Source organism: Gobio gobio, assembly GCF_949357685.1.
Source record: "Gobio gobio genome assembly, chromosome: 11".
NCBI classification, from domain to species: domain Eukaryota; kingdom Metazoa; phylum Chordata; class Actinopteri; order Cypriniformes; family Gobionidae; genus Gobio; species Gobio gobio.
This window is the reverse complement of record NC_137104.1, coordinates 22,448,497-22,476,300: the sequence shown is the minus strand read 5'-3', so window position 1 is coordinate 22,476,300 and position 27,804 is coordinate 22,448,497. Positions and strand designations below refer to the sequence as shown.

Sequence of the window (27,804 nt, the reverse complement as noted above, 5' to 3'; positions counted from 1 at the left end):
GCATGCGCGTTGGGCATTGTAGCGACTTCCTGCCAAATAGTTGTCCCTAACAACACACGGCGCCCCACCGAGGGAATTTCAGTTCAAGGAAACATAAAGTTTCCTCGAAAGTAGCACTTGGTGAGATGGTAAGAGTTTCTTTCCCATTTGTGTGTCATGCACTGTGAATTTGAGTGCTTTAATGAGCGGTTTAGTGTGAAATGGTAAGGTCAGTGAGCCGCAAGCTAAATAACACACGTTGGCTAACTGCTCAAACTGTGCTAAACGCTACATGAACACAGCGGCCAATGGAAAACAGTTTATGTTTCTTCTCTTATATTATGTGCGCCAGCAGGGATATGCGTGTGTCCAAACATGACCACATTTAACGTGTGTGGTATGTTGGACATCTCCGGTGAACTAGCCACAGTTTTGGAGAGAAACATTGGCTGTGTCTCAAATACTATTGATCTTCCTACCTAGGCAGCACTTTTCGGCGTTATGGGAGCAAAATGTTGTCTTTGTAACGCATTACTAGAGAGAATAAGATGTGAGAACCCCACCTTCCCTGGACAGCCGTCCTTGAGTCACTGTTGTTCAATGTATGTTGAGCATGTCGTTAAACTTACATTACTAAAGCCTCCTGCTATTGTTATCCTCCTACTATTGTGTTTTGTTTGATAGGTTTATGCTTTACTGTGTACTGTCAGCACAATTCTATGCCTACAGATCCGCCAGCTCATACAGTCTAATGATTCTAGCTGAGCTGACCTATATATGTATATCTGACACCCTAGATGTTTTAAAAACTAAAGCTAAGTAAAATGCATAAAACCGTAAGATTCAAAAATACGAATTGCTTTTTGTCATAATTTCTAAATGCAGATTAAGTGGTATATGTTTTAAATTTAAGGTTAGTAAGATTGTTTTTGTTATTTTGTTCAGCAAAGATGAAAAGATACAGTAAAGCCATTTATAATATTACAGGGATCATGTCATATGATCATATATATGACAGTTTAAATAAAAAAAATATATAAATGAATTTCTGGTTTTTGATCAAATAAATGCAGTCCGGGTGCGCAAAAGAGACTTCTTTCAAAAACATGACAAAAATGTTACTGAACTCAAAAGGTAATGTAATTACATTCTTTATATTTTAATTCAATCATGTTAGCCTTGTAATGATTGAATTTGTTAAATTAATTATAAATTAATTATTAACTGTAGATAGCAAACTATTTAAATTAAGTTGATTTTATACATGCATAAGTAATAGTTTATGTAAACATTGACTGAGATGTATTGAAAACTAGGAGCCTGAAGCTGAAATTAAATTTATGTTTTTGTATTTAGATTTTTATTGCAAACTTTATTACAATTTATAAAAACTCTGTCCTTAATTACTCACCCTCATGTTGTTCCAAACCCATAAGACATTTGTTCATCTCCGGAACACAAATGATGATCTTTTTTATTGAAATGAGAGCTTTTTGTCCCTCCATTGACATCCTACGCAACTACCACTTACAAGCCTCAGAAAAGTAGTAAAAAGACATAATTAAAGTAATCCAAGTGGTTTAACCTCAATTTTATGCTTTGTTTGCACAAAAAACATAAATTGCCACTTTATTTACAACACATTCATCTCCAACACGCATTCACGCAACGTCTGCTCTCGCGTCAGCTCAACACGCATGTGTCGTGGTGCTCTTGTGAACACGCGTGCATGTGTGTTGTGCACTCATAATCGCACCAACAATATTTATTGTGTACAATGCCAATTATATAAACTTTAATTAAAGATTTTTTGATCAAAAAGTAATTATTGCCAATTAAATTAAAATGCTTAAAGGGGGGGTGAAACACTCAGTTTCAGTCAATCTCATGTCAATCTTGAGTGCCTATAGAGTAGTATTGCATCCTTCATATCTCTGTCAAAAATATCAAAAGTATTTAGTTTTATTATATTTATAAAACAATCGTCGCCAAAATTCAGGGAACAAACAAAAGCACTTGCACAACTCTGTTGCTGCTCCGGAAAAACAAACTCCATCCACTGTCCCATTATCGCTGAGTTCTTTGGGAAGCTGTTCAGGGTTGTCTTGCCCTAACAACTAAAAACACACATCTTTGGTGACATTGTTGATTTTAGGGCTGAAACGATTCATCGAGTTACTCGATTAACTCGATTACAAAAATTCCTCGAGGCAAAAATTCTGCCTCGAAGCCTCGTTAAATTCCTATGACGCGCACTATACGTGCAGGGATCTGATTCACACGGACCGCTGTTCAATGTTCAGGAAGCACACCATAGCTCGTGATACATTTTGAATTTAGTTGGCGCGATGGCGGAGAGTAAAGATATCCATAAACGGCAGAGAATGTCTAAAGTTTGGGATCATTACATTCTTAAAAAAGAAGAGAACAAGGTGCAATGTGTCTACTGCAAAGTAGACCTGGCATTCCACAGCAGTACGACTTCAATGGTAACGTAGCCTTAGCCTATACATTGATGTTCGCTGATTTTTATCCCATACTGTATTTGTAGCTATGTCGTGATGCGGTTTGACTAGATATGATGTTTAGCTTTGATGTTTTTAAGTAGTAAACGTATTCACGTTCAATTACAAGAGAGTATAGCCCAAAAAAAGAACCCCTTCACACACACACGCATGCACCCTCGTCTCTCTCACGCGACAGTCAGACCAATCGTGGCAATGTATCACATAAGCTTAAACTTTTTTGTAGCCACACAACAATAATTTCAGCATCCATTCACTGTATACACCGGGACGTTATGTTGTGACGCGATTTTTCGAACGTATGCTTCCCCTAAAATGCACTGCAATGCAAGTGATGCAAGCCAAATGCAGCGTTCTATTGAAAATGAATGTATGTATTTCTGCCGTACCAAACTGCAATGAAGCCTCACACACGGCACGCGTGCATACACACACACACACACACACACACACACACACACACACACACACACACACACACACACACACACACACACACACACACACACACACACACACACACACACACACACACACACACACACACACACACACACACACACACACACACACACACACACACACACACACACACACACACACAGGTTGCTAGGTTACCATGGCGAATAGGCTCACCCCAGAAATTATATATTATTTGTTAGTATCCTAATGGTAAATGCTGCAGGTGTAGAAATCTACATAAAAGATATTTACTTTGATGTCAGGGCTAGATTACAGCATGAAACCTGTTTTGCATATTAATAAATTAAATTGCTTTTCTCTTCATTTTCGTTATGCATTATTTGTTTTGGTTGTTTAAAAACACACACACAAATGTTTTATCCGATTAATCGATCGATTAAGTGCTAGATTAATCGATTACAAAAAGAATCGATAGCTGCAGCCCTAGTTGATTTCGTGAATTCCTGTGACTGCAGCGCGCAGGCGATGACTTCCATAAAGCCGAGCACAGTGCGTTAACGGGCGAGCGTTTGCTCTCTCGCTATCGTCGCGCGCGCTCACCCCCCCCCCCCTTTAATACAAGTATGATAGAGTAAAATGTAGGTACAAATAAACTTTTTTTTTTACAAAATGAACACATGGAATAATGATATTTACAAGTTTTCCTCTATTTGCACTAATATAGTAATAATTAAAACATTTAATCATGAAAAAAAAAGAATAAAATGTAATTGAAATGTAATTGTCAATAACCAATCTCCCTTTATGCCATTCCAAACATGTATGGTTTTCTTTCCTCTGTAGAGCATAAAATAATGTTTGTTTGTTTTTGTCTGTACAGTGACAGTCAATGGTCCAATGTTGTTTTGGACATTGACTTTTATTGTAAGAGCAACGACAGAATATTTTTGTCATAAGCGGGTTTGGAGTGACATGAGGGTGATTAAATGATGACTGAATAAAAATTTTTGGGTGAACAATCCCTTTATAGATGGTCTGTGTAAGTTGACCAAATTTCAAAATTTATTTCAAAAAGTGTTTAAGTTTTTTGGTTCTTGTTTTATTCCACATTTTCCATTTACACATCACGTTCCTGGGACATCAGGCTGGACATTGCATAAGCATCGCGTAGGGCTTCACGTGTTTTACTAAACATTGTAGTCTCATATTTACATGAATGAAGCTTTAGCAAGCGTCTGCTAAATTGGCTCAAGTGTAAGTGAGAGTCTGACCTGCTTTCTCCCTTTCCTGGTTCATATACCAATTATATAAATGCAGTCAAACAAAGGCATGAGGCGAATAAAATTAGGTTAGATCTTATCCTTGTCCACGCTTTGGATGTGACAGCTTGTGCAGAAACACCTAATGCCTTTTTGATACAATCAGGAAAGAATACAAGCTTCCTAGTTTTCACCAAATGTAGGTTAGTATACATGTAAGGAGAGGCGGCCATATAATCCAGGCATGTGCGCTGGAGAGTGGGAGGGTACGGGGGAAACATCTGGTGCTTTTGTGGGGGCGCCTCACGTGCCGGTGCCGAGCTCACCTGCCACGAGGGTGACAGTGGGATTAGGCCCCGCAAGCCACACTTTTCCCCCTGACTTTCCCATGATGCTCAGCACCGTGATCGCGCACACACTCAACTGACAAGGATCAACCCCAGTGAGGTGGAGAGCATATATAAAGATGTCTCACGATGTTGGCTTATGTCTTTCACTCAGGGCCTTGGCCGAAGCAGAAGCAGCGGCAACTGCAGAGACTGACGGCGCAGATTTACTAGGGCGGACGGTGAAGACGTCCTCTTTCACAGCCATGGACGAGTCGCAAGAGGTACCTGAGCTACCTGTGAGTACACTGCAGTTCTTTCATGCTGTCCATATGGTTCAAAACACTAATTTCTTTGCATAATCATTAAAAATTCTGTTTTTACAAGCTTTAACGTTTTTAGTAAAAACAAATGTAAATATTGTATTTGCTGCCTGTCATGTGTACAGATACTTTTCATATACTAGAAGCGCCTTCCAATCTGGACACGCAAGTGGCTGCCTTGGTAACGGACAACATTACCTTAACGTGCTGGCCAATGTGGACTAACTTTTATTTGAAGAAATCTGTTTAAAATAGGCTATTAGGTTTGAATGTATTGGTCTTGCGCTGCCTATTGATTCAGTTGATTTGAATAAATATATCTTTAATGGCGAACGTTGTTTAAATCAGTGGTTCTCAAAGTGTGGGGCGAGCCTGACAGAAGTTCCTTGCCATAGAAAAGCACCTCTTCAGCGGATGGAATCACAAGCTGATATTGTGCCGTGTTGCTGGCCTGGCACTGCTGTCCTGTTGCAACCGTATGGCTCTGCGGTTCTGCAGTTGGTTATTATTGGAGTTCTGAGTCTGCAATAAGACGTACAAGAAGCTTAGCTCGTAAGGCGCTATCAAAGGTGCTCACTGCAGTCATGTTTATGTCCAGTACAGTCTGTAAAATTTCCCTTTAAACTTTAATGAAATTAGTTGTTGCGGACATCCCTAAATTAATAGTTTGAGATTGTGTATTGCATGTCAGACTGCAGGATGCTGCTGTCACTGCATGAAGTGCTTCACATTATAATGTCAAATGCTATCAACCACTGTAAACCAACCTGATGAGAGGCCTGATATAATAAATGTATGCTCTTTTTCTCTGTTGTTTTGATTTGAATAGACTAAGAAAGCTCGGCATGATCCAGAAGTGAGTCAGGAGGGTGATTCACAGTAAGTTCATATGCATATTCGTTATGAGGTGTGGTGCATTTCAGATTTTTATATGTAGCCTGTCTGCATATCGGCTCTGCCATAGTAGTTAAGGTAGTCTATATAAATGCAGTCCATTAGACTGCTAGGATGTGAAGATGCCATTCTAAGCAGTACAGATCAAGGAACTGGATATAAGATCATAATCTTGCTCTTATTACTGTTGTGCCCTTGAACAAGTAAGGGGAAAGAGAAAGAACAAAGAGTGTCTTGTCAGAGTTAAAAGCATGATATTTTTTTGGATAAGTGCCAATCTTCAGTCACAATTCATTATCTAACAAAATGTCAGACAGAATCAGAATTTAGTATCAGAATGGATACAGTCACTGTGTATTTTAACCACTTGTGAGTTGTGCACAGAACTAAAGAATTCTGGAAGCAGACAATTTTCAAACCTCAATTTAGAGGCTCATTTCATTATTCATTGATGTGTTGTTATACATTAAAAGAACAACAGGACAAGGTTCTAAAAGTCGTTTTTTTTTTTGCAGTGTGGTTGCTAATGACTGCAGTGACTCCCCTAACCGAGACGAATCAACAGCACAGTCAGAAGTCAATTCATATCCACCATCATCTGTTGCTCACTTGCACTTACGTAAGTAGGTTATTTGCTTTCATCATACTTAGTTTATTTTAGGGTGGTACAAGATGCATGTGTGTGTTGGGCAGGGCAATTATATAAAATATATTTTGTTGACTCTTTATAGGGCTGTTGTAATAACCAGAATATTGTAATAACGCAATACTGACAAGCCAATCGCAGAGAAATGCAAGCAACTGCAATGTTCAAGTTTTGTCTTTATTTCATAAGCCTATACCCTTCTTGTTTTATTCTTAATGCATGTGTATTGAATGTTAAAGGCACAATATGTAAGATTTTTGGATTACAATATCCAAAAACCACTAGAACAGTGTTATATATTTTGTTGACTTGTGTACTTTCATTATCCTAAATGTTTCCAAGAATGTTTAAATCCAGAGAAATAAGCAATTTTAACCAGGACAAGGACCGTGTCTGTGCATCTCCTATCAATGACATCATACCCGCATTACCCTCGAGTTTTATTTTGTAAAAACCATTGAAACACCAAAGACACTTTAATAAATTATGTGTTTTATTAGACAGGTGAGCAACTGTTTGGATGAATTCATTGACAGAAAACTAATCGTTGTATAGCGCAACACAGTTACTCTTAGTTTAAATCTCGTTTTCTTGATTTACCGCGACTACCAAGTTTTACTATGCCTAATATTGATCTAGCTTACTGCAGTGTGCAACAAGTGTCTCATTGTAGCCGCAGAGTGAACGCACAGAGTAGCATTAACATAACTTTCAACCAGGGCTTAAAAACGGAAAAAAATATCAATCGGTTCACTCCGAGCAGAATCGATATTATAGCGTTTCCGTTTTTGCGTTCCTCAATAAACATTACTGTTCCGAAAACGGTTTGATTTTAAAAAATACCGGTTAATAACGTTATTTTAAGTTAGCCTATACTTTAAACAAATATGTATAGAACTATGAATAGACTTATTTTCACTCAATAATAATATAACGTTGTAATATAACATGGTAATTAAACTTGAATATTTATTTCATAACATTTTTAAAACCACAACAGAAATACATGCATTAATTACAAAGCATAAACAGCGGGACAAATATTGACCTGTTTTAATGGAGCGTTAGACTATTGAAAGTGGCCCTCTTATGCCTAATTATTTTCAGAAGAGTGATAACATTCTTTGTACATAACTTTTTTTCAACACTACTTGTTTTAAAAATTGCATGAATAAAGAATAAATAAACTGGATAACCATTGCTCTTTTAATGCACCGCAACTGGTATTTTCAAAGCAAACACTGCGCAACACGTCCTTGCATCACATAATCAAATTCATTGATCATTTAATGCAATATAACATACTAGGGCTGAACGATACATCGAATTTTCATCGTCATCACGATATGAACTCGCGCGATGAACACATCGCAACCGACAGCCTGAAACGATGAATAAGGGAAAAAAGTTTATTACATGCGCCAATCTGAGTAACGTATTCTGAATACTTGGATTACTTCCACATTGAATTGCATTTTATAAGTCTAGGAATGCGGCCATCAAATCCTGCTTACTAAACATATATTATAAAATATTTAGCTGCCGTCAACGGGGCCATCGGCTCTTGGGCTGGTAAATCAGCGCATAGGAGAATGGAAAGTTGCACGTCAACTAAGCAGAAGCACCGGCAGTGTTCGGCCAAAACACCTTTTTTTGTTTGTGAATGCTGTTTTACGTGAATATTACTGACACGAGTGAAGCACAAAGCTTCATTTACAAAATAAATAATATGTTTGCAATTAAATGTTACATCGCAGCAATGGAAACATAAGGATTCATGCCGAACGAGAGAGGAAGCTTGCGTTTTGCTATCTGGTCACACGATTTTCCTCGGATTTAACAATAGGCTTACTCCATTTTATTCTACAGGACATGGAATCTCTTATTTGTTTCCCCAAATCCTCATTTACGTCTCTCACAGGGGATTAAACGTGTCTTCCTCGTTTGATTAATTTAGGAGTAGCCTATATTCGCATCATTTACTGTGGTAAAGTAGAAAACGGAGTAGGACAAATACATTTTACTTCAAACTTTACTTTATTTAACACAGTTTGTGCTGCTATTAGACTTGGTCAAGTTTATGTGTATAGCGTATTTCATACACGCCGGAGATTTTTAGTTTCGCTTTCTCTCAAAGCGCATAATCAAACAAAGCCTCAGTTCTTGACCCTGTGGAAGATAATTTCGTTCTTCACATTTTACTACAAGTAGCCGATCAGTTTTGGAACATCAGGAGAAAACATTAAGATATTAGAAAACGATGCTTCTTTCCTGCTCGTGTCATCCCTTTCAGCGCAAAGGCATATGACGCACGTCTGTGAGGAAATATAAACAAATTTTTTCTTTAACTAATATTTAACTTATACTATTTATATTTCGATTATTTACAGATATTTATTTAAATGTTTTACAGACTGTAGTTTGTTGTTTCACTGACGGGAGTAGGCCTACTAAAATAAACACGCATGTTTGAGCCTTATATATAGATATACCTATATAATTTTTTTAGTTTTTTCGTTTTTCGTAAATAATATTATAAAGCTATATAAATTCGTTATATATTCGTTAAATATAGCTATTATTCGTTTATATTTTTTATAAATAAAAAATATAAATGAATAATAGCTATATTTAACGAATATATAACGAATTTATATAGCTTTATAATATAGGCTATATAAAAAAATATATAGATGTACGTGCGTGCGTGTATAGCCGCACTGCACAGTTGCACTGCCGTGTTATATTTCGTTCTCCCTTCTCTTTCTTTAATATGAAATGCTGTTTGAATTTCCAAGATAGAAACGATTTCTTGCCCTGTCTCTGTTGTTCTGGCTCCAACTCTACCTCCAGCTCCCGCTGCTCCTCTCCGACTCCATTGTGACTGATCACGCAAACCGTGCATTTTTTCGTTTTCATATTGGGGCGTTCTGAGAAATGCATTGAGTTGCCTTAATTTATTTAGAGAGTAAATAAACTCATGAAACAGAGAAGTAGGCTATGGTTAATGTTATCCATTGATTTCAACAATGTAACTGTATTCTAAATATCAACTATTTAAATTGTAACTGTAACGGAATACAGTTACTCATAATATGTATTCTGAATACGTGATGCATGTATTCCGTTACTGCCCAACACTGAACACGACCTATTAAAGCACTAAGACATGGGAACAGTATAGCTAACATTCACATTTGAATATTTATCGCAAGTCATATCGTCATCGCAATATTAAACAATGTTATCGCACATCGCAGTTTTTCCTCATATCGTGCAGCCCTATAACATACCATTTAATACGAAGCATCAACCATCTATAGAGAAAACATTGAGCTGTATTGGCAATTTGAAAGACTAACGTTATAGGAAAAATGTTTGATAGATGCTATAGCCTACTTGGATAGGCTTAAACAGAATCCACAAACTCCTAAATCAGTCTATTTGAGCTTAAAGTCCGTACTGCTTATTTAAACATACGAAAAGAATGTCCTCCAATACCTGCGCTTTCATAGTAGACCTCAGCGGGGAAAGAAATGTACTTGAGGAATGAAAATGCGCGCTCATACTGACTTGCGTTACTGGTAGATTCATAGATGACTGGTGCGCGGGCATTTCACTCACGCTTGATCCGTCAACGTCACATGCCGTACTACTCAATTCATGATTGGTCACTGGCAAATTAAAATATTAAAGACAACGATAAAATAACGTTATTAACCGGTTAATGGTCATTTCAAATTAACGTTTCTGTTCAGAACGATTCAAATTGATTTTGATTTCTTTTGACTCTCTATGTAAATGCATTGATGAAGTTAACAGTTGGATGTGCCAAAACTTTCTTCAGTTAAACAAAGACAAAACTGAAATCACTACATTAGGAAACAAAGATGAAATTCTCAAGGTGAACGCATATCTTGAGGCTAAAGGTCTAAAATCAAAAAATCAAGTCAGGAATCTTGGTGTGATTTTGGAGTCAGACCTGAGTTTCAGTAGTCATGTCAAAGCAATAACTAAATCAGCTTACTATCATCTGAAAAATCTTGCAAGAATTAGAAGCTTTATTTCCAGGCAAGACTTAGAGAAACTCGTTCATGCTTTTATCACCAGCAGGGTGGACTATTGTAATGGTCTTCTCACTGGCCTTCCCAAAAAGACCATTAGAAAACTGCAGCTTATACAGAACGCTGCTGCCAGGATCCTGAGCAGAACCAGAAAATATGACCATATCACACCAGTCCTCAGATCTTTACTGGCTTCCAGTTACATTTAGGATCGATTTTAAAGTACTATTACTTGTATATAAATCACTAAATGACCTAGGACCTCAATACATTGCAGATATGCTGATTAAATACAAACCCAACAGATCACTCAGATCATCAGGATCAAGTCAATTAGAAATACCAAGGGTTCACTCAAAGCAAGGAGAGTCTGCTTTTAGCTATTATGCCAGCCATAGCTGGAACCAGCTTCCTGAACAGATCAGATGTGCTCCAACAGTAGCCACTTTCAAATCCAGACTCAAAACACATCTGTTTAGCTGTGCATTTACTGAATGAGCTATGCCACTGTACATCCGACTGATTGCACCTTATCTTATGCATTTACTCAATGAGCTCTGTGCTTTGTCCGAACTGCTTGCACTTTAATTATGTGTTTAATTTTAACCCTGTTCTATTTTTAGTTTTTTTTTTATATATACTTTTATTTTTAATTATTTTTTATTTTGTTAAGGCTGTCTGGGTGGAAGAGTTTGAGAGACAGGGGAGCGATAAATCGAAATATTTTTTGAGTACTCCCTCCGGTGCGAGGAAGACCCGTTTAGATCTGCTCTGGCGGGTAAAACATCTAGAGAACGCCCTCAAGTTAGGCCAAGAAGATTTGTCTGTAAGGGTACTGTCTGAAAACAGTTACCTGACAAATATTTTTAAAGTAAACCTGACTCTCCATTATCTTCCACCCCAGATAGGGGATTTCATCTTTATTTTTATTTCCTTTTAATTTCCTTTTTAATTCCTATTATAACTATTATACTATATATATTTTTATTTTATTCAATTATAACTATTTTAACTTCATTTCTGTGTAAAGCACTTTGAATTGCCACTGTGTATGAAATGTGCTATACAAATAAACTTGCCTTGCCTTGATTTCGTTTTCGTTTTTGTTCCTCTTAAAATTTTGTTCGTTTCCGGTTTTCGTTTTCATTCCTTGAACCGGTTCGGAGCCCTGCTTTCAACACACTCAAATGTATCTAATATGATAAAACAGCACTGTGTTACTCCACATACGCATGAGCAGAAGAAGCGGAAGCGGTCATCTGCGGCTTAATAAAAGCTCTGCGAAATCAAGGCATCATCAATCTATGTTTTTTAAGTTTTTTTTATACTGTCATACGATCTAATTGGTTCAAAATACAAATTTCTTTGCATAATCATTTAGTAAAAAAACATGTAACTATTGCTGTTTATTACTATGCATTATATTGGTTCAAATAAATTCTAAAATTATATACTAAAATAAAAACGGTGTGAAAACATACTTTGATCATTTTTACTGTTTTGCTTTTTATATTACACATTCTAAATATACTTTGCAGTTATAATTGCTTTATTGAATTGATGGCTACTTCCTCTGATTGAAACACTTGTTATTTTAGAGATGTTGAGGATTGTCAAAAGACTGTAGTGCCCCCTACATGTATTTGACATGTAAATATAATCCGCACCCTCAATGTCTCCAGCAGTGCCTGGGGGTCCAGAACAGTCCAATCAAGAGACGATATCAAGATCTCAGGGCTGTGTCACAGAAAATGCATATACTCACAATGGTAAGGCCCATTTACTATATCAGGACAGGATATGTCTTGCTCCGACATTATTTAAAGCATAATGCCGCTGTACCAAAACATCCCTATTTTTAACAGCAGTGACGAGCAAAGACCTCACCACAACCACAGCCGCTGAATATACCTCACAGATCTACCAAGGAAGCAAGTAAGTACTGAAAGTTATCTTAAAACGGGTTAGGAATTTTTTTTAAATACAGTCAGTCAGTGTTTAATAAGCTTGTCATTTGGAATTAATATGGGATCATAATTGACCCTCTTTGCTTGCCTAAAATATTTTAAAGGGGTCATGAACTGGCTTTTAAAAAAAAATGTATACTGTTGTCTGAGGTCAACTTATGACGTTTGCGTGGTTTTTACATTCAAAAACATCATAATGAATAAGTAATAGGCTATTTTTTACCCTGCTTTTGAGGCTCTCTCTCTCAAGAAACACTGGGTTTTGATGGGTGTGCCGCACTGAAGACTTGAAAGTAAACGCCCACGGCTAGGATTGGATAACAGTTTTGCATATTTAATGAGCTTCAGCTCCCCTGTGAGTAGGCTACATGAGGAATTGTTTCAAACAAACAATGATTTATCTCTCATCCAGCCGCGATTGATTGGAATGTTATTTTGTGTATTACTTGGCCTGCTCGATCGGTGGATATAAGTGCGAACCGTGCATCACACACACACACACACATCAAAACTTCCAAGATTGTATTTTTCCTTCAAATATCAAGTCAAGAGAGTGAACGCACATCAAGAAAGGAATGTTATTTCACTATTTAAGATAGCCCGTGGACAGGCCGGGCTTACGTTTTGATAGCCCATGTGGAAAACACATAGCCCCGGGACGTTGGGCTTTGCGGGCCCTAGCCCTTACATGTCCGAGTCTGATCCCGATTCGCAATGAACCAACAACACCACAAATAAAGAATTCTTCAGCCTTTGACAGCGTGCTAATGTTCAGTTAGACACGTACACATAATCAATAGATATCAAACGATCTGTAACAATGCAATACTATCACACAAACCATTTTTACTCACATAAGTGTGGTTAATCTCATCCTGTCTGCAAATCCAGTCTCTTGTTTACAAACAAATCCGGTAAAATGAAAGAACAGACGTGCAATGTCTTCCCTACGTCAGCTGGATATTCATTAAAAATAAAGTCCATGCATTCATAATATTGGAATCCGAATTAAACTTTTGCGGTATGTTTAGAAATTTTATCCGGTTTAGCTCCATGTAGGCCTGTGTCTTGTTAGTGGCACGAGTCGGTGGGTGGGGCTACAGAATCAGGCGTTGTTCTTCTTCTGTTGAGGCGGTGCTTCACTACACTCTGACGTCATAGCTTGGCACATTCTGAGATCTCTCGTTTGATGGGCCTGGTGTCAATAAAAGCTTTTCTTTGACTAACAAGGAAGTTTTCAACTCTGAAGCTTACAGGATATTCTTATATTACCATGACCTTTTATATATCAAAAGCTCAAGGGAAAGTTGATTTCTCAATTCATCACCCCTTCAAGCAAATTTTGTGTAAAAAAAAAATGAGGTGAAAGTTATGACATTTTAATGAAAGTTTTTAAAGCCAAACACATTTTTTTCTCTTTAAAATAACATGCACATATGAATTGGTCAAAATACCAGGAACATGTATTGAGAAAGTAAATAGTGTCAGTTTTGAATTCATGTTGACTAAGATCATACCACATATTGAACGGACTGCACCTTCATTTTTTTTTTTCGTCAAATTAAATATGTTGTCTACCCAGACTGAAGTCTATAGCAGCCTCCCTAAATACAGTAGTGTTTTTGAACGTTCAGCTATTAACTCTCCTCCATTATTCTTCAGCACGGCTGTCACTGCATACGCCAGTCAAGTGGCTTTCCCCTCCCTGGGCCAGTCGACCGTATACAGCGGCTTTCCTCAGTCCGGCCAGACGTACGGACTGCCACCATTTGGTCTGTGCTTCACCTAGTTGCCGTCTGTGCTTTAAATTAGAACACTTCACCCAAACTCATTCCACTTAAACCCTCACTCTGCATTCACACTGGACGCTGGCAGTCAGATCACTTCACGTCTACATTACATCCTGTTCTTAACCTCCCTCTAATCACCACTTTCGTCTCTGCATCCCTTCCCTCCTCCACTCTTTGCCCTCTCTTTGCCATCTATCCATGCACGGCCTCAGGCTCCATGTGGCCGGGCTTAAAGACAGAGTCGCAGTTGCCCGAGGCGCCCTCTGTTGGCCAGACGGGGTTTCTCAGCTTCAGCTCAGCCTATACCTCAACCCAACCCAACCAGATCCACTACTCCTACCCCAGCCAAGGCAAGCCTGCTACTGCTCTGTGTGTCTCTACATGCTCTCTGCACCTCACAATCTTATCAATATGGGACCGTTGAGGACAAAGACCTGTCCAGTTCCATCCGCCAAAACCTTTTCATTAACACTCATACGGCATTTCATTCTGTGATATTTATCATGATTGCCAATAGTTTGTAGGACTGAGCTGTTCACTGCATGACTTTTTGACATTCTGTATAATTATTCTTCATCCCAACTCAGGTTCCTGTTTCACTACATCCAGTGTGTACACTAACATCCCCCCAGGAACTGCCGTGACCACAGCCACTGGCACACATCAGGTGAGTTCATCTGCAGTTGAGGGAGGAAGAAACTCAATACTGGACAGAGGGCAGAGATACTCTTATGAGGATGCTGTTGATGCTTCTTGGATTAGATGAACACTTTATTTGACCTAAGTTGAAGACAGATTGAATTACACAGGTTGTCTCACTTGAGCAACAATTTCCGTAAGTCTGTAGAAGTCTGCTCATTTAGTTAGCTGAGGTATGTGGGAGATATCATGACTAAGACATTATACTGTGTAGAACAAGTTGTTTTTACATTAAAAATGCTAAATCATCATGATTATGATGTGTTATTCAAAAAGTGATTCAAAAATAGAAAAAGCATTTCAACCAGTAAATTGTGACAGACTTATTAGACTGTGGTTCAGAACAGTAGGTTGTTTTACATTTGGAAAGAAAATCTTGAAACTATCAGTCTGCTTTGGTTGCTTTTTGTTGAACAAACAATGAACTTTGATTGTAATTTATATGAACGCTGCAGATTATTTCTTAAGAGTGGTCGCATTTCTGATGTCCCCTTTTTATTTTTTTTAGGAGTTTTCAAATTACAACTCTCTTAACCAGAGTCAGTTCTCCCAGTACTATGTTCCTCCTCCCAGTTACCTGTCCGCTGGGCTGCCCAGCAATGATAGGGATGGAGCAGGTGTAGTGGCACCTGGGTATCCAGCCATTAAGACAGAAGGCAGTGCCTCTGCAAACCTGCCCAACACAACAGGTGTGTTATCTTCCCTCTGAGTAAACCTTTTTTCCAGTAAACGTTTTAATAGTAAATTCCTGTTGCTCTGTACAGTCCTGGTCTAGATCATGTTGTCATTGTTAATGCCCCTCATTTTTCTGGCTCTCACTGCAGTTCATAATTTTGCTCTTTCCCTCAGATGCATCCCCAGGTGTGACGCTCCCAACTGGTGTGGCTCTGCCTGCTGGGATGGCCCTTCCCACAGGAGCACAAGACCAGGACGAGCCCAACCGCAAAAACCCTCCTAGCAAAGCTAAAGGCAAAGCCAAGAAACCAGACGGTTCCCAGTCCACAGACAATGACCTTGAGGTAATGCAGCAACTTGCATTGTTTTAAAGACCTACTCTAACCTCTAAAAAAGGTATGCCAAAGAGGAACCAAATAGAAACCCCTTGCAAAAGCACTGAAATATTCACTTTTACTTGCATTGCTTTCTGACCCGTTAAAGGGATATCTCACCCAAACCTGTATGCATTTCTTTCTTCTGCTGAACACAAAAGAAGATATTTTGAAGAATATGCGTAGCCAAAAATTTGAAGCCAAGTGCAACAATCATGAAAAAGTACTCTTTTTATTTTCTCAGCGTATCTTCTTGTGGGATCTGGATGAAACCATTATTATTTTCCACTCTCTTCTTACTGGTTCATTTGCACAGAAGTTTGGCAAGGTACAGCAAATTCCTTTTTATATATATATATAAGCTACTGAGATTGATTTGTTGATCTTCTGGGTTTTTTTCTCATCACACATTCTTGCTGTTTTCTGGGATGGTTTTATTTATTCAGGACCCAGCAACAGTTCTCAATCTGGGTCTTCAGATGGAGGAGTTGATCTTTGAGCTTGCAGACACGCATCTCTTCTTTAATGATCTGGAGGTAAGTGTAGAGTAACACAAAGGTCAGTTTGCTGTCTGTTCAGTTTGCTCATTTAAATAACCTCTGCTGTCAAAACAGGAATGTGATCAAGTCCATGTTGATGACGTTGCCTCGGATGACAATGGACAGGATTTGAGGTAATGAAACAGATTTTGTGATGAGCTTTCCAGCAACTTCTTACACCAGTAAATTGCTTTTCAATTGTGTTTTACTTATATCCTCAAAACAAGCATATTGCTTTTACATTTATGACAAAGGCTACGTGTAAAAGCTATTTTTTTGCAGAATCTATATTAACACATCTATTCTGGTTTAGCAACTACAACTTCTCTAGCGATGGCTTTAGCGGGCCTAGTGCGGGTGGTGGTCCGGGTTCCACCGCAGCGGTTCAGGGAGGAGTAGAGTGGATGCGTAAGCTGGCTTTCAGATATCGTCGTCTCAAAGAGATCTACAACGGATTTCAAGGAAATGTGGGAGGTGAGAGTGTGTCTTGTATCTCTATTTCAAACCCCTCACCCCTGCATGTTCACACAGACAGGGTCCCTGCGGGTCCTTAAAAAAAGTCTTAAATTCAGTTTTATCATTATCTTAAATATCTTTCAATGGTATAAGAAAAGTCTTAATTACCATTTCAAGAAAATGTGCTTTCTGAAAATCTAAACATATATTTTAAATATAATAATTTATCATTTTGACTTATCCCTTTTCTTACAACTGGTTTAAAGCTGAATGTTATGTTTATCATTTTATAAAACTTTTTGTTTTTCATTTCATAAAACTTTTTGTTTTTCATTTCATGATGTCATTTTAGGGTTTAAGATGTTAGACATTGCCCTACCCCACACATACAGTATTAATTGTATTTATGCAGGCATTAGAAAGCCTTAAATGTGTTTTTTTTATTTTTTTAAACCATGTAGATATCATGCACAAGGTGGTGCTGTTACTTTACTTAGTTGAGTAGTAGTTCCTCTGTCTTGCCTTGTTCCTCATATTTGGTTGATATCTAATCAAGAATATTGGAACGAAGTTCATGACAGCCTCATGTGTGCTGTCTGATTGAACTGACAGTGGGACATTTGTGGAATAACTGGTTTAATGTTCCAGCATGCTATAGCTTATGCACAGAACACTGACTGAAGCCATAGCGGTGTTTTACACCACAGTGGGAATGAGAATGCAGCATTAGCTGTGTGTTCTCAGTTCATTGACCCCATGAAATGAAGCGCTGCTTATTTACTTTGTTGATATATACACTAGTAGTCAAAAGTTTGAGGTCAATATGATTTTTTAAAATAAATTAACACTTTAATTCTGTAACTATTATAAATAAATGTTGTTCCTTTGCCATTGATTGAACAATCCTGGAAAAAAAAAGGGTTAGGGTTATAAAAATATTATGCAGCACAACTGTTTTCAACAATAATACAAAAATTATAAGAAATGTTTCTTGAGCAGCAAATCATCATATTATATTAAACTGAATGGAGGACATATTCATTCAATTGGGGGTAGATATTGTATGCGCCACTGCAAGCCTACATTTTAATTGTCTACATCTACCAAAAGTATATTTCACAATCTCTTTATTGTCCAGTACATGTGAGATACTGAAATCTACCTTGGTCACATCAGTAAATGTAGTTGCAGTGTATACAAGATATTCACATTTCAATTTACACAGTGTTTAGACACATGAACAGAGACCAAAATTTTTTTCCCTAGTCAGCACCATGAACTCTTAGGACTAAGGAGTATACTAATCCAATTTTGTGACGTGATATTATAATATACAAAGTCTGGTAGTATTTTTAAATTACTACATATCATATATAATTTATTTTAAAGGCAACATTGCTGTTTTTGTAGGTCTGCTGAGCCCAATGAAGAGAGACCTACTGCTCAGGCTGCGCTCCGAGATCGAGACCATTACAGATGCCTGGCGGAGCACTGCCCTCAAATCTCTCTTGCTCATTCAGTCAAGGTACGACTCACTCAACCTGCATCTTAGGGCTGGGTAACATTTTTCAAATAACTTATTTTTTAATGATGCACCTCTAATGGGAATAACATCACAACTTTTATTTCCATCAAGAGGTGTGTACATTTTTGGTCAAGGTCTTGTATTGACAATGCAAAGCACACTGTAAAGTCGACTCCAGTACATCCCAAAGACTTTCAATGAATTTAAGGTGTGTACAGGTGCCAATTCATGTGTGAAAATGATTCTTCACGCTCCCTCCCAACCATTCTTTCACAATTTGAGTCTGAGGAATCTTGACATAGTCATCCTGGAATATGGCCATGATGTGTCTTGGTTGTTTAAGAAATGAAAAGCTACACACTCCATCAGTTAGGGTTAGAAGAACTGTTGCCAAACATATAACATGCTAGAAACATAATAATCACTGCAATAATGATCCAATCATAGACTTTTAACTGCAGCTTTTCTTTTGGCCGGGCAGTGTATATTCATTGAATCACACTGAGAATCACATTGAGAATCGAATAGAATTTAATTGAGATTTTGTGAATTGGAATCAAATTGAATTGACATCTGTACCGAAGCCCTACTGCACCTCTCTCTGTTCTCAGAACATGTATGATTCATAGGAAATCCTCAGATCCTCCTCTAGGCTTGCTGTTTGTGAAGTGCTAGAGCAACACGCTAAACAGGTTTCTCAGTGCGGCTCTTAAATGTAGTGTACACGCTGACAATGTTCTAATTTTGGGGGTGTTTGTTCACAGAGGCAGATGTATGAATATTTTGGTCACCACCACTCAACTGGTTCCTGCTTTAGCTAAAGTGCTTCTCTATGGCCTTGGTGACGTCTTTCCCATCGAGAACATCTACAGCGCCACTAAAATAGGTAACCGGTTTGGTTTAACAAAAATTCAGACCCTCATGTCATTCCAAAGCCAGATGGTCCAGACTTGCAGAACACAAAAGGAGAATGTCAAAGAATAAAGAATGTTCACACTAGTGTTAATTTTGTCACCTATTTTTAATTTAGTCTTAGTCTTAGTCTTGTGCCAAATGTCCTTGTTAGTTTTAGTCATATTTAGTCATTCACATATCTTTTTTTGTTAGTCAAGTTTTAGTCGACTAAAAGTCTTGTCATTTTAGTCTAGTTTTAGTCAAAAGACAACTCAAGGTATCTTAGTCAAGTTTTAGTCGACCAAAAGTCTAGTCATTTTAGTCTAGCTTTAGTCAAAGGAAAACTCAATATATTTTGTGGCAAAATAAGTTACATAAAATATATATAACCTGCATAATGTGCAACAACACCATAGCTAACTGGTTGATTTGCAGCATACATACCTAAAATCAGCATTAGCTTATGAGACGATGGGCACAAATATTGATTTCGATCTTGATTCAGTATGAATTCATATGTATATAGCCTACTGTACATATAAGGAACAATACGTTTTTTACACTTTTTTGGGGTTATATTATATTTGCTTGCATTCTTTACTATTCACTATTATTAACATTTCAAAATTTCACAAATAAGTAAGCAGTTATGATCTGCAATACTTTTTTGAGCAACTAGACTACATGTGTATTATTAAAGAGCCATACAGGCACCCAGTGGGTAATGGCATTACAAGTGAATTTTTTTATTTTTCCAGCCACAAAATGGCTCTAATTTACCTCTTTGCAGTGGAATTCTCTATTTTAACCTTAATTAACACACTAATTGTAATATAAATAATAAAAATATTAGAAGAAAAATATTTTAAGTGGTCATTAATGGACCATAAGTATTGCACAAATAGTATTTAGTACCAAAAGATCTCCTCAAAATATTCAATAAATATTATTGAATTAAAATATAGGCTATTTATTTTTAAAATAGTTAAGGTGTATGGTCACATTTGACCACCAATGAGTATAAGTGTGACTTAATTAGTAAAGAATACCTGAGGGTTAAATACAAGAAAAACATTAAAATTAATGTTAACAATGTTGCATCTCTACCACTCTCCCTAATAAAATGATACTGTAAATGTGGCTGACGCACACTATGCTGTACGGTTTACCAAAAATTGCTGCAAACACCTGTAAAGTGAAGCTGTTGTGTAACTTACGCGGCTTAAGCCATTCAAATATACTGACACAGCGCTAGAAGTGTTGAGCGCTCCGGGAACCACGTGACCACACGCGCGCGGCCGCGAGATGACAGGCGGAGTCTGAGAGAGAGACCTGTACTCCAGCAACAGCGGGAACTCTTTCGGAATATTTTGAACAGCTGAATATTCATCTCATGATGAAAAAGTAGAGACAATTGTAGACGAAAATGAAGAGAGATTTTATCTTAGTTTTTATTTTATGCAAAACATTTTAGTCTCGTCCTTTTTCGTCAACAATAATGCATGTTAATTTAGTCTTAGTCAGTGTTTTTGGACATTGGTGCAGTCTCGTCATCGTCTCGTCTTCGTCATGGAAAAAAAGGTCGTTAACGAACATATTTAGTCTCGTCTCGTCTGACGAAATTAACACTAGTTCACACTACTGTTTCCTATACCAAAAAATGTAAACTAAACCACAACCGCTTTGACAAACCTTCAGCTGTCAAAACTTTGAAAACAATCCTTTCCGCATATTTCCATTTGACAAGAAAAAAAAAATCTCTGTAAAACATGGGTATGGAATAAGACCGAATACCATAAGATGTCATATGTCTTCAGAAGACCTAAAACATAGCACTTGGAATAAAGGCTCATCCACTTCCATTATACAATATTCTTTGAAATTTCACCTAGTTGTTCCAGTGTATAAAGTCATATGGTTTTGAACAACCATGAGGGTTAATAATAAATGATGCCAGTATGTTCATTGAGTGAACTCTCCTTTTTAAAATCGGTGGTATCAAACTGAAACTGAGCACAAGGGTAAATTTACACGTAGTATAGCTCACGTTTGTTAGAGTAACTCTGAATGACTCTTCTCTTAACAGGAAAAGAGAGCTGCTTTGAACGCATCATCGCTCGCTTTGGGAAGAAAGTGACCTATGTTGTTATAGGGGACGGCCGTGATGAAGAGTTTGCAGCAAAGCAGGTACAATACCAGCATTTTGATATATTGCATAATTCTGTCAATGTAATCACATCACAATTTGAAGTGATGATACTGCAAATCATGGGTTTTCAAACTTTTTTTTTTTTAATTCTGATCCAAATTATTTACATAAGTACACCCGGAGTTACACTACTTTTCAAATGTTTGGATTCAGTATGATGTTTTTGAAAAGTATTATGTTCACCAAGACAGCATTTATTTGATTGCAAAATTCATTAAAAACTGTAATATTGTGAAACATTATTACAATTTAAAATAACTTTTCTATTTGAATATATTTAAAAATGTAATGTATTCCTGTGATGGCAAAACCATCATTACTTCATGTCTTCAGTGTCACAGGACCCTTCAGAAATCATTTGTCTAATATGTTGATTTGATGCTCAAGAAACATTTCTTACTATCGTGGTTGAAAACATTTGGGCTGCTTCATATTTTTGTGGGAACCGTGATACTTTTTCAAGATTCTTTGATGAATAGACAGTTCAAAAGAACAGCATTTATTTTTAATAGGGCTGTCAAAAGATGAATCGCGATTAATCGCATCCAAAATAAAAGTTTGTGTTTACATAATATATGTGTGTGTACTCTGTTAATTATTATTTATATATAAATACACACACAAGCATGTATATATTTAAGAAAAAAATATTATTTTTATATATAAAACATTTATATTTATATATATTATAGATTATATAAATGTATATACAGTATATACATGCAAATATTTCTTAAATATATACATGCTTGTGTGTGTATTTATATATAAATAATAATTAACAGAGTACACACACATCTATATTATGTAAACACAAACTTTTATTTTGGATGCGATTAATCGTGATTAGTCTTTTGACAGACCTAATTTTTAAACAATATTTTATTGTAACATCATGAATGTCTTTACTTTTGATCCGTGTAATGCATCTGTGCTGATTGAAAGGGCCAAAAAAATCTTACTGACCCCATACTTTTGAATGCTAGTGCATTAAAGGGATAGTTCGTCCGAAAATGAAAATAAGCCCATAATTTTCTCACCCTCAAGTCATCCTAGGTGTATATGACATTCTTCTTTCAGACGAATAAAATCGGAGTTATATTACAAAAGTCCAGGCTAATCCAAGCATTAGAACTGGATTAATAGTTGCTCTGTTTTTGAAGTTCATAAAAAGTGCATCTGTCCGTCAAATAACGTGCTCCACGCGGCTCTGGGGTGTTAATAAAGGCCTTCTGAAGCGAATCGATGCGTTTGTCTAATAAAAATATCCATATTTAAAACTTTATCAAGTAAAGTTCCAGCCGACCGTCTTCCGTGGAAAAGTGTTGAATGTTGAAAGTGAAACTCAAGATGTGCACGCGACGTCATGACGAGCGGACCTGGTCGCGTTAGTCTTTCGATCGGCAGGGGAACTTTCAACAATTTTTCCATAAATTGAACAGGGCAGGCAGTCGGCCGACAGTTTACTTTATAAAGTTTTAAATATGGATATTTTTATTACACAAACGCATCGATTCGCTTCAGAAGGCCTTTATTAACACCCCGGAGCCGCGTGGAGCACATTATTTGACGGACAGATGCACTTTTTATGGACTTCAAAAACAGCAACTATTAATCCAATTCTAATGCTTGGATTAGCCTGGACTTATGTAATATAACTTAGATTTTATTCGTCTGAAAGAAGAATGTCATATACACCTAGGATGACTTGAGGGTGAGTAAATCATGGGCTAATTTTCATTTTTGTGTGAACTATCCCTTTAAGTAATATTTTGACTCCAAGTTCAATAGGCCTGATATACTGGTTCACAAGTGTTGCTTAATTATATTGATTTACACTTTAATAAGTTTTTATTGGGCAATTCTCTTAAATTTGATCTATGTATTTGTGATCTAATCAGTTTGCACTATCACTGTTTAGCACAACATGCCATTTTGGCGAATCTCTTCTCATGGAGACCTGATTTCCCTTCACCAAGCTCTTGAACTGGACTTCTTATAGATGGAGTTGGAGGTAAGACATGGATCTCTTCGTTTGCACCCATCAGCAGTCCCATCCACCCATCCTTATCCATTGCATCCGTGGAGAAGCTGAAGTAGAGTCTGGAACATTAGCGGTCATAGACAAACACTCAAGAAGATCTGTGACACAACACAATCTCACAAGCCCTCCACTCCCTCAATGGCAGCTATCCTCCCCTTAGGTTGAACCTTGCACTGGGACAACACACCACCGTACTCGCGGAAAGGAGGAAAACACTGTCTCCCATTCTCACTGCATCTTTCTCTTGGAAAAAGGATGTAGCTTTATCATCTTCAATGTAACTGGATTCACCAAAGGAACAACCCATGACCAAAAGTCTGCACTGGCACAGAAACTTAGGAGTGAACTTAGTTGTCTCTTTTTTGTTTAGTTTTTTTTTTTCAAACTTTTTAAAGGGCTGAAAAGAAAGTTGTAGTAATTTTGATTTGTGCTCATTTCAAAGGTCAGGATATTGGTTCTTATGAGATGGCAGGTTACATACTTTTAGACGCCTCCAAGAAATTATGCAGTTTTTCAGTTCTTAAAACAGATCACAGACGTAGCCCGTTTAATGTCTGTCTTCAGATGGTACCTACAGGGTTTAGCATAGATCACATTTCATTTTTGCTGTATCTATATATGAATTTTCCTCAGTTCCAGGGGTCTACATGCATTTTACCCTTCATACACACTTCATTTCTGCTTTAAATTGGGCAATATTACAAATTAGAGAGTGCCTAATGGAAACCACATTTCTTTCTGTACATTTTGTCCCTTTTTCTTGAAAGATGTAAACACCCAAAAATGATAATTGTCACCTTTTACGTTACTTTTGCTCCAAACCTGTATTACTGACTTTCTGTCGTGAAGCACAAAAGGAGATGTTTAGGAAGATGTTCACGCTGCTCTTTTCCATACAATGACATTTAAATGGGAATGGGGGCTTTTGAACTCCAAAAATCACCATAAAATAACGATCATAAGTCAAATATGTCTAGCATGTAAAATGATTAAAGTCATTTGATGAGCAACATGCCTAAATCCTATTTCATTTTATGACTAACCTAAGTTATACACAAACAGCCTTCCCCTTTGCTGTAGCTCTCAAGTCTAATTCAGTTATGAGACTGAATCAATGGCTCAAACTTGACATTTCTTGACATGCTGTATTTGTATGGACACAAATGTATTTGAGATTTCAGAGCTATGACAGAGGGGAGGATTTTCAATGAATTTCTTCTTAAATTTGAGGCAGTTGATGACTTCAAAAGACTTTTGGATTGCAGTAGCAAAATCTATACTCCCTTTCATTGTATGGAAAAGAGTAGCTTAAGACCTATTTTGTGTTTCACTGAAGAAAGTTATATATGTTTAAATCGACATTTGACATTTGTTTGAATAAATTATGAGAATTTTTGTTTGAGCTATTTTTTTTTTAATCCAATATAAAGGTGTTGTTTTGAGGGAAACTTAAACTCCTGGAATTATACATCCCATTAGAAATGTATCTGTTAAATGTCAATAATGCAATTACGAGCCACGTGAACTAACTGCATTCTTGTCCCGTGGCAAGTCATGTGGATGAGTGAGATTTTTGTAATATTACCTCTTGCATAAAGCCAAAATTACCCATGGATTTGAAGCTACAGGGCCCCAGCCTGTGACCTTTTTCTTTAGTTCATACATGTTTGGGAAAAAAAACTGTGTGATAGTGTGCAATACATTTCTGGTCAGTGGTAAATGATTGTTTCAATGTTGGTTGAAGGTGGTTTTACGAGCAGGTTGGGTCTAATATTCCCGGCTGCTGTGAGATTGTGACTGAACATTACTGAGCCTGAAGAAAAAGCATTTTTACTCAAGCAGCTTTGACAATTAAGAATGTGTACTCTTCATTTGTTTGCATAGATGTGTGTGTGTCTGTGTGTTTCTTTTCCTGTACATATTTATATTGTGCCTTTTAAATATAATCACCATTCAGTAAATGTATTATCTTAAAGGGAATTGCTGAAGTATGACAAACATGTGTTTGTTTCTCTGGTGAAGTGTTAACTCATAGGCCTATGCTGTTATGTCATTTTCTTTAAGTTTGGTACTTTTGATGTGTGCTGACTTCATCTCTGCATAAATCATTTCCCACCATAACCCAGCCAATCAGATGCTGTTATTCTTCACTTGAATCTCCAAAAAATGCTCCTCTGGTGCTTTTTTTCTATGTCCTACTTCGTTCCCTGCATTTTTCAGGAAAAAAAAAAATCTATTCCCTATAAACTGTCTATTATCTACACCTAATTGAAGATGCGTATCATGAGATTTTGGGATTTGTTACTAATACATAGACAATCAAGGGATGTAATGGCTCTATTAATCCAGAGAATAAGTGCTCGATCTAGCCCTGGAATTACGCTTTTAGATTAGCAGGAGAACATCTGGCATATTCAAACTAAAACTGGCTGAAGAAGCAAATATCTGTACCTAAACTGTTTATGGTTTTGTGTAAGTGAAGTTCATTAAATATTTTGAGGCTGGCCTACTTGTTTATCTCTGACTCAGAATCTCTTTAGCATATTTTTTAAAAAGAATACTTATTACAGAAGTAATATGCTTTAAATGCACAGTGTAATGTTTTTGGACACTTAATTGTATGTTAGTTGCAATTAAATGTCAATGTACTATTGTTTAAATTTATATTACATGCAGTTATCTGAAATTTTGGATGCTTTTTAAACCCACTTAAGTAGGACTTCAGTACATACACAGTGGGGAGAACAAGTATTTGATACACTGCCGATTTTGCAGGTTTTCCTACTTACAAAGCAGGTAGAGGTCTGTAATTTTTATCATGGGTACACTTCAACTGTGAGAGACAGTTGTATGATTTTTAAAATAATTAATTTACATTTTGTTGCATGACATAAGTATTTGATCACCTACCAACCAGTAAGAATTCCGGCTCTCACAGACCTGTTAGTTTTTCTTTAAGAAGCCCTCCTGTTCTCCACTCATTACCTGTATTAACTGCACCTGTTTGAACTTGTTACCTGTATAAAAGACACCTGTCCACACACTCAATCAAACAGACTCCAACCTCTCCACAATGGCCAAGACCAGAGAGCTGTGTAAGGACATCAGGGATAAAATTGTAGACCTGCACAAGGTTGGGATGGGTTACAGGAAAATAGGCAAGCAGCTTGGTGAGAAGGAAACAACTGTTGGCGCAATTATTCGAAAATGGAAGAAGTTCAAGATGATGGTCAATCTCCCTCGGTCTGGGGCACCATGCAAGATCTCACCTCGTGGGGCAGTCTCAAAGAAAACCATTAGTAACACACTATGCCATCATGGATTAAAATCCTGCAGCACACGAAAGGTCCAGGCCCGTCTGAAGTTTGCCAATGACCGTCTGGATGATCCAGAGGAGGAATGGGAGAAGGTCATGTGGTCTGATGAGACAAAAATAGAGCTTTTTGGTCTAAACTGTTTGGAGGAAGAAGAAGGATGAGTACAACCCCAAGAACACCATCCCAACCGTGAAGCATGGAGGTGGAAACATCATTCTTTGGGGATGCTTTTCTGCAAAGGGGACAGGACGACTGCACCGTATTGAGGGGAGGATGGATGGGGCCATGTATCGTGAGATCTTGGCCAACAACCTCCTTCCCTCAGTAAGAGCATTGAAGATGGGTCGTGGCTGGGTCTTCCAGCATGACAACGACCCGAAACACACAGCTAGGGCAGCTAAGGAGTGGCTCCGTAAGAAGCATCTCAAGCTCCTGGAGTGGCCAGTCTCCAGACCTGAACCCAATAGAAAATGTTTGGAGGGAGCTGAAAGACCGTATTGCTCCAGAAGGATCTGGAGAAGGTCTGTATGGAGGCCCTGCTGCAGTGTGTGCAAACCTGGTCAAGAACTACAGGAAACGTATGATCTCTGTAACTGCAAACAAAGGTTTCTGTACCAAATATTAAGTTCTGCTTTTCTGATGTATCAAATACTTATGTCATGCAATAAAATAAAATGCAAATTAATTACTTAAAAACCATACAATGTGATTTTCTGGATTTTTGTTTTAGATTCCGTCACTCACAGTTGAAGTGTACCTGATCAAAATTACAGACCTCTACATGCTTTGTAAGTGGGCAAACCTGCAAAATCAGCAGTGTATCAAATACTTGTTCTCCCCACTGAATGTAAATTTATAATTATTGTCTTTGAAATA

At 37.3% G+C, this 27,804-nt stretch overlaps 1 protein-coding gene across 7 annotated transcripts; it reads left to right on the top strand.

Moving 5' to 3' along the window:
- Positions 1 to 26,127, top strand: eya3 (EYA transcriptional coactivator and phosphatase 3). Of its 7 annotated transcripts, none has more exons than XR_013817458.1 (20): positions 3 to 128; positions 4,688 to 4,811; positions 5,665 to 5,714; positions 6,245 to 6,348; positions 12,125 to 12,208; positions 12,305 to 12,374; positions 14,069 to 14,178; positions 14,409 to 14,546; positions 14,784 to 14,863; positions 15,404 to 15,584; positions 15,745 to 15,914; positions 16,189 to 16,272; positions 16,391 to 16,480; positions 16,559 to 16,617; positions 16,797 to 16,957; positions 18,350 to 18,464; positions 19,229 to 19,350; positions 21,445 to 21,545; positions 23,489 to 24,485; positions 24,914 to 26,118. XR_013817458.1 is itself a non-coding variant. In XM_079828777.1 (19 exons), the coding sequence occupies exons 2-19, from the start codon at positions 4,779 to 4,781 to the stop codon at positions 23,567 to 23,569; spliced, it is 1,833 nt and encodes a 610-aa protein (XP_079684903.1). In that variant the 5' UTR covers positions 3 to 128; positions 4,688 to 4,778; the 3' UTR covers positions 23,570 to 26,119. The 7 variants fall into 7 exon arrangements, 5 of the variants coding, with proteins under 5 accessions (XP_079684906.1, XP_079684903.1, XP_079684905.1 ...); XR_013817459.1 differs by having other exon boundaries at positions 12,122 to 12,208; XM_079828777.1 differs by having other exon boundaries at positions 23,489 to 26,119.
- Positions 26,128 to 27,804: the final 1,677 nt, after the last annotated feature.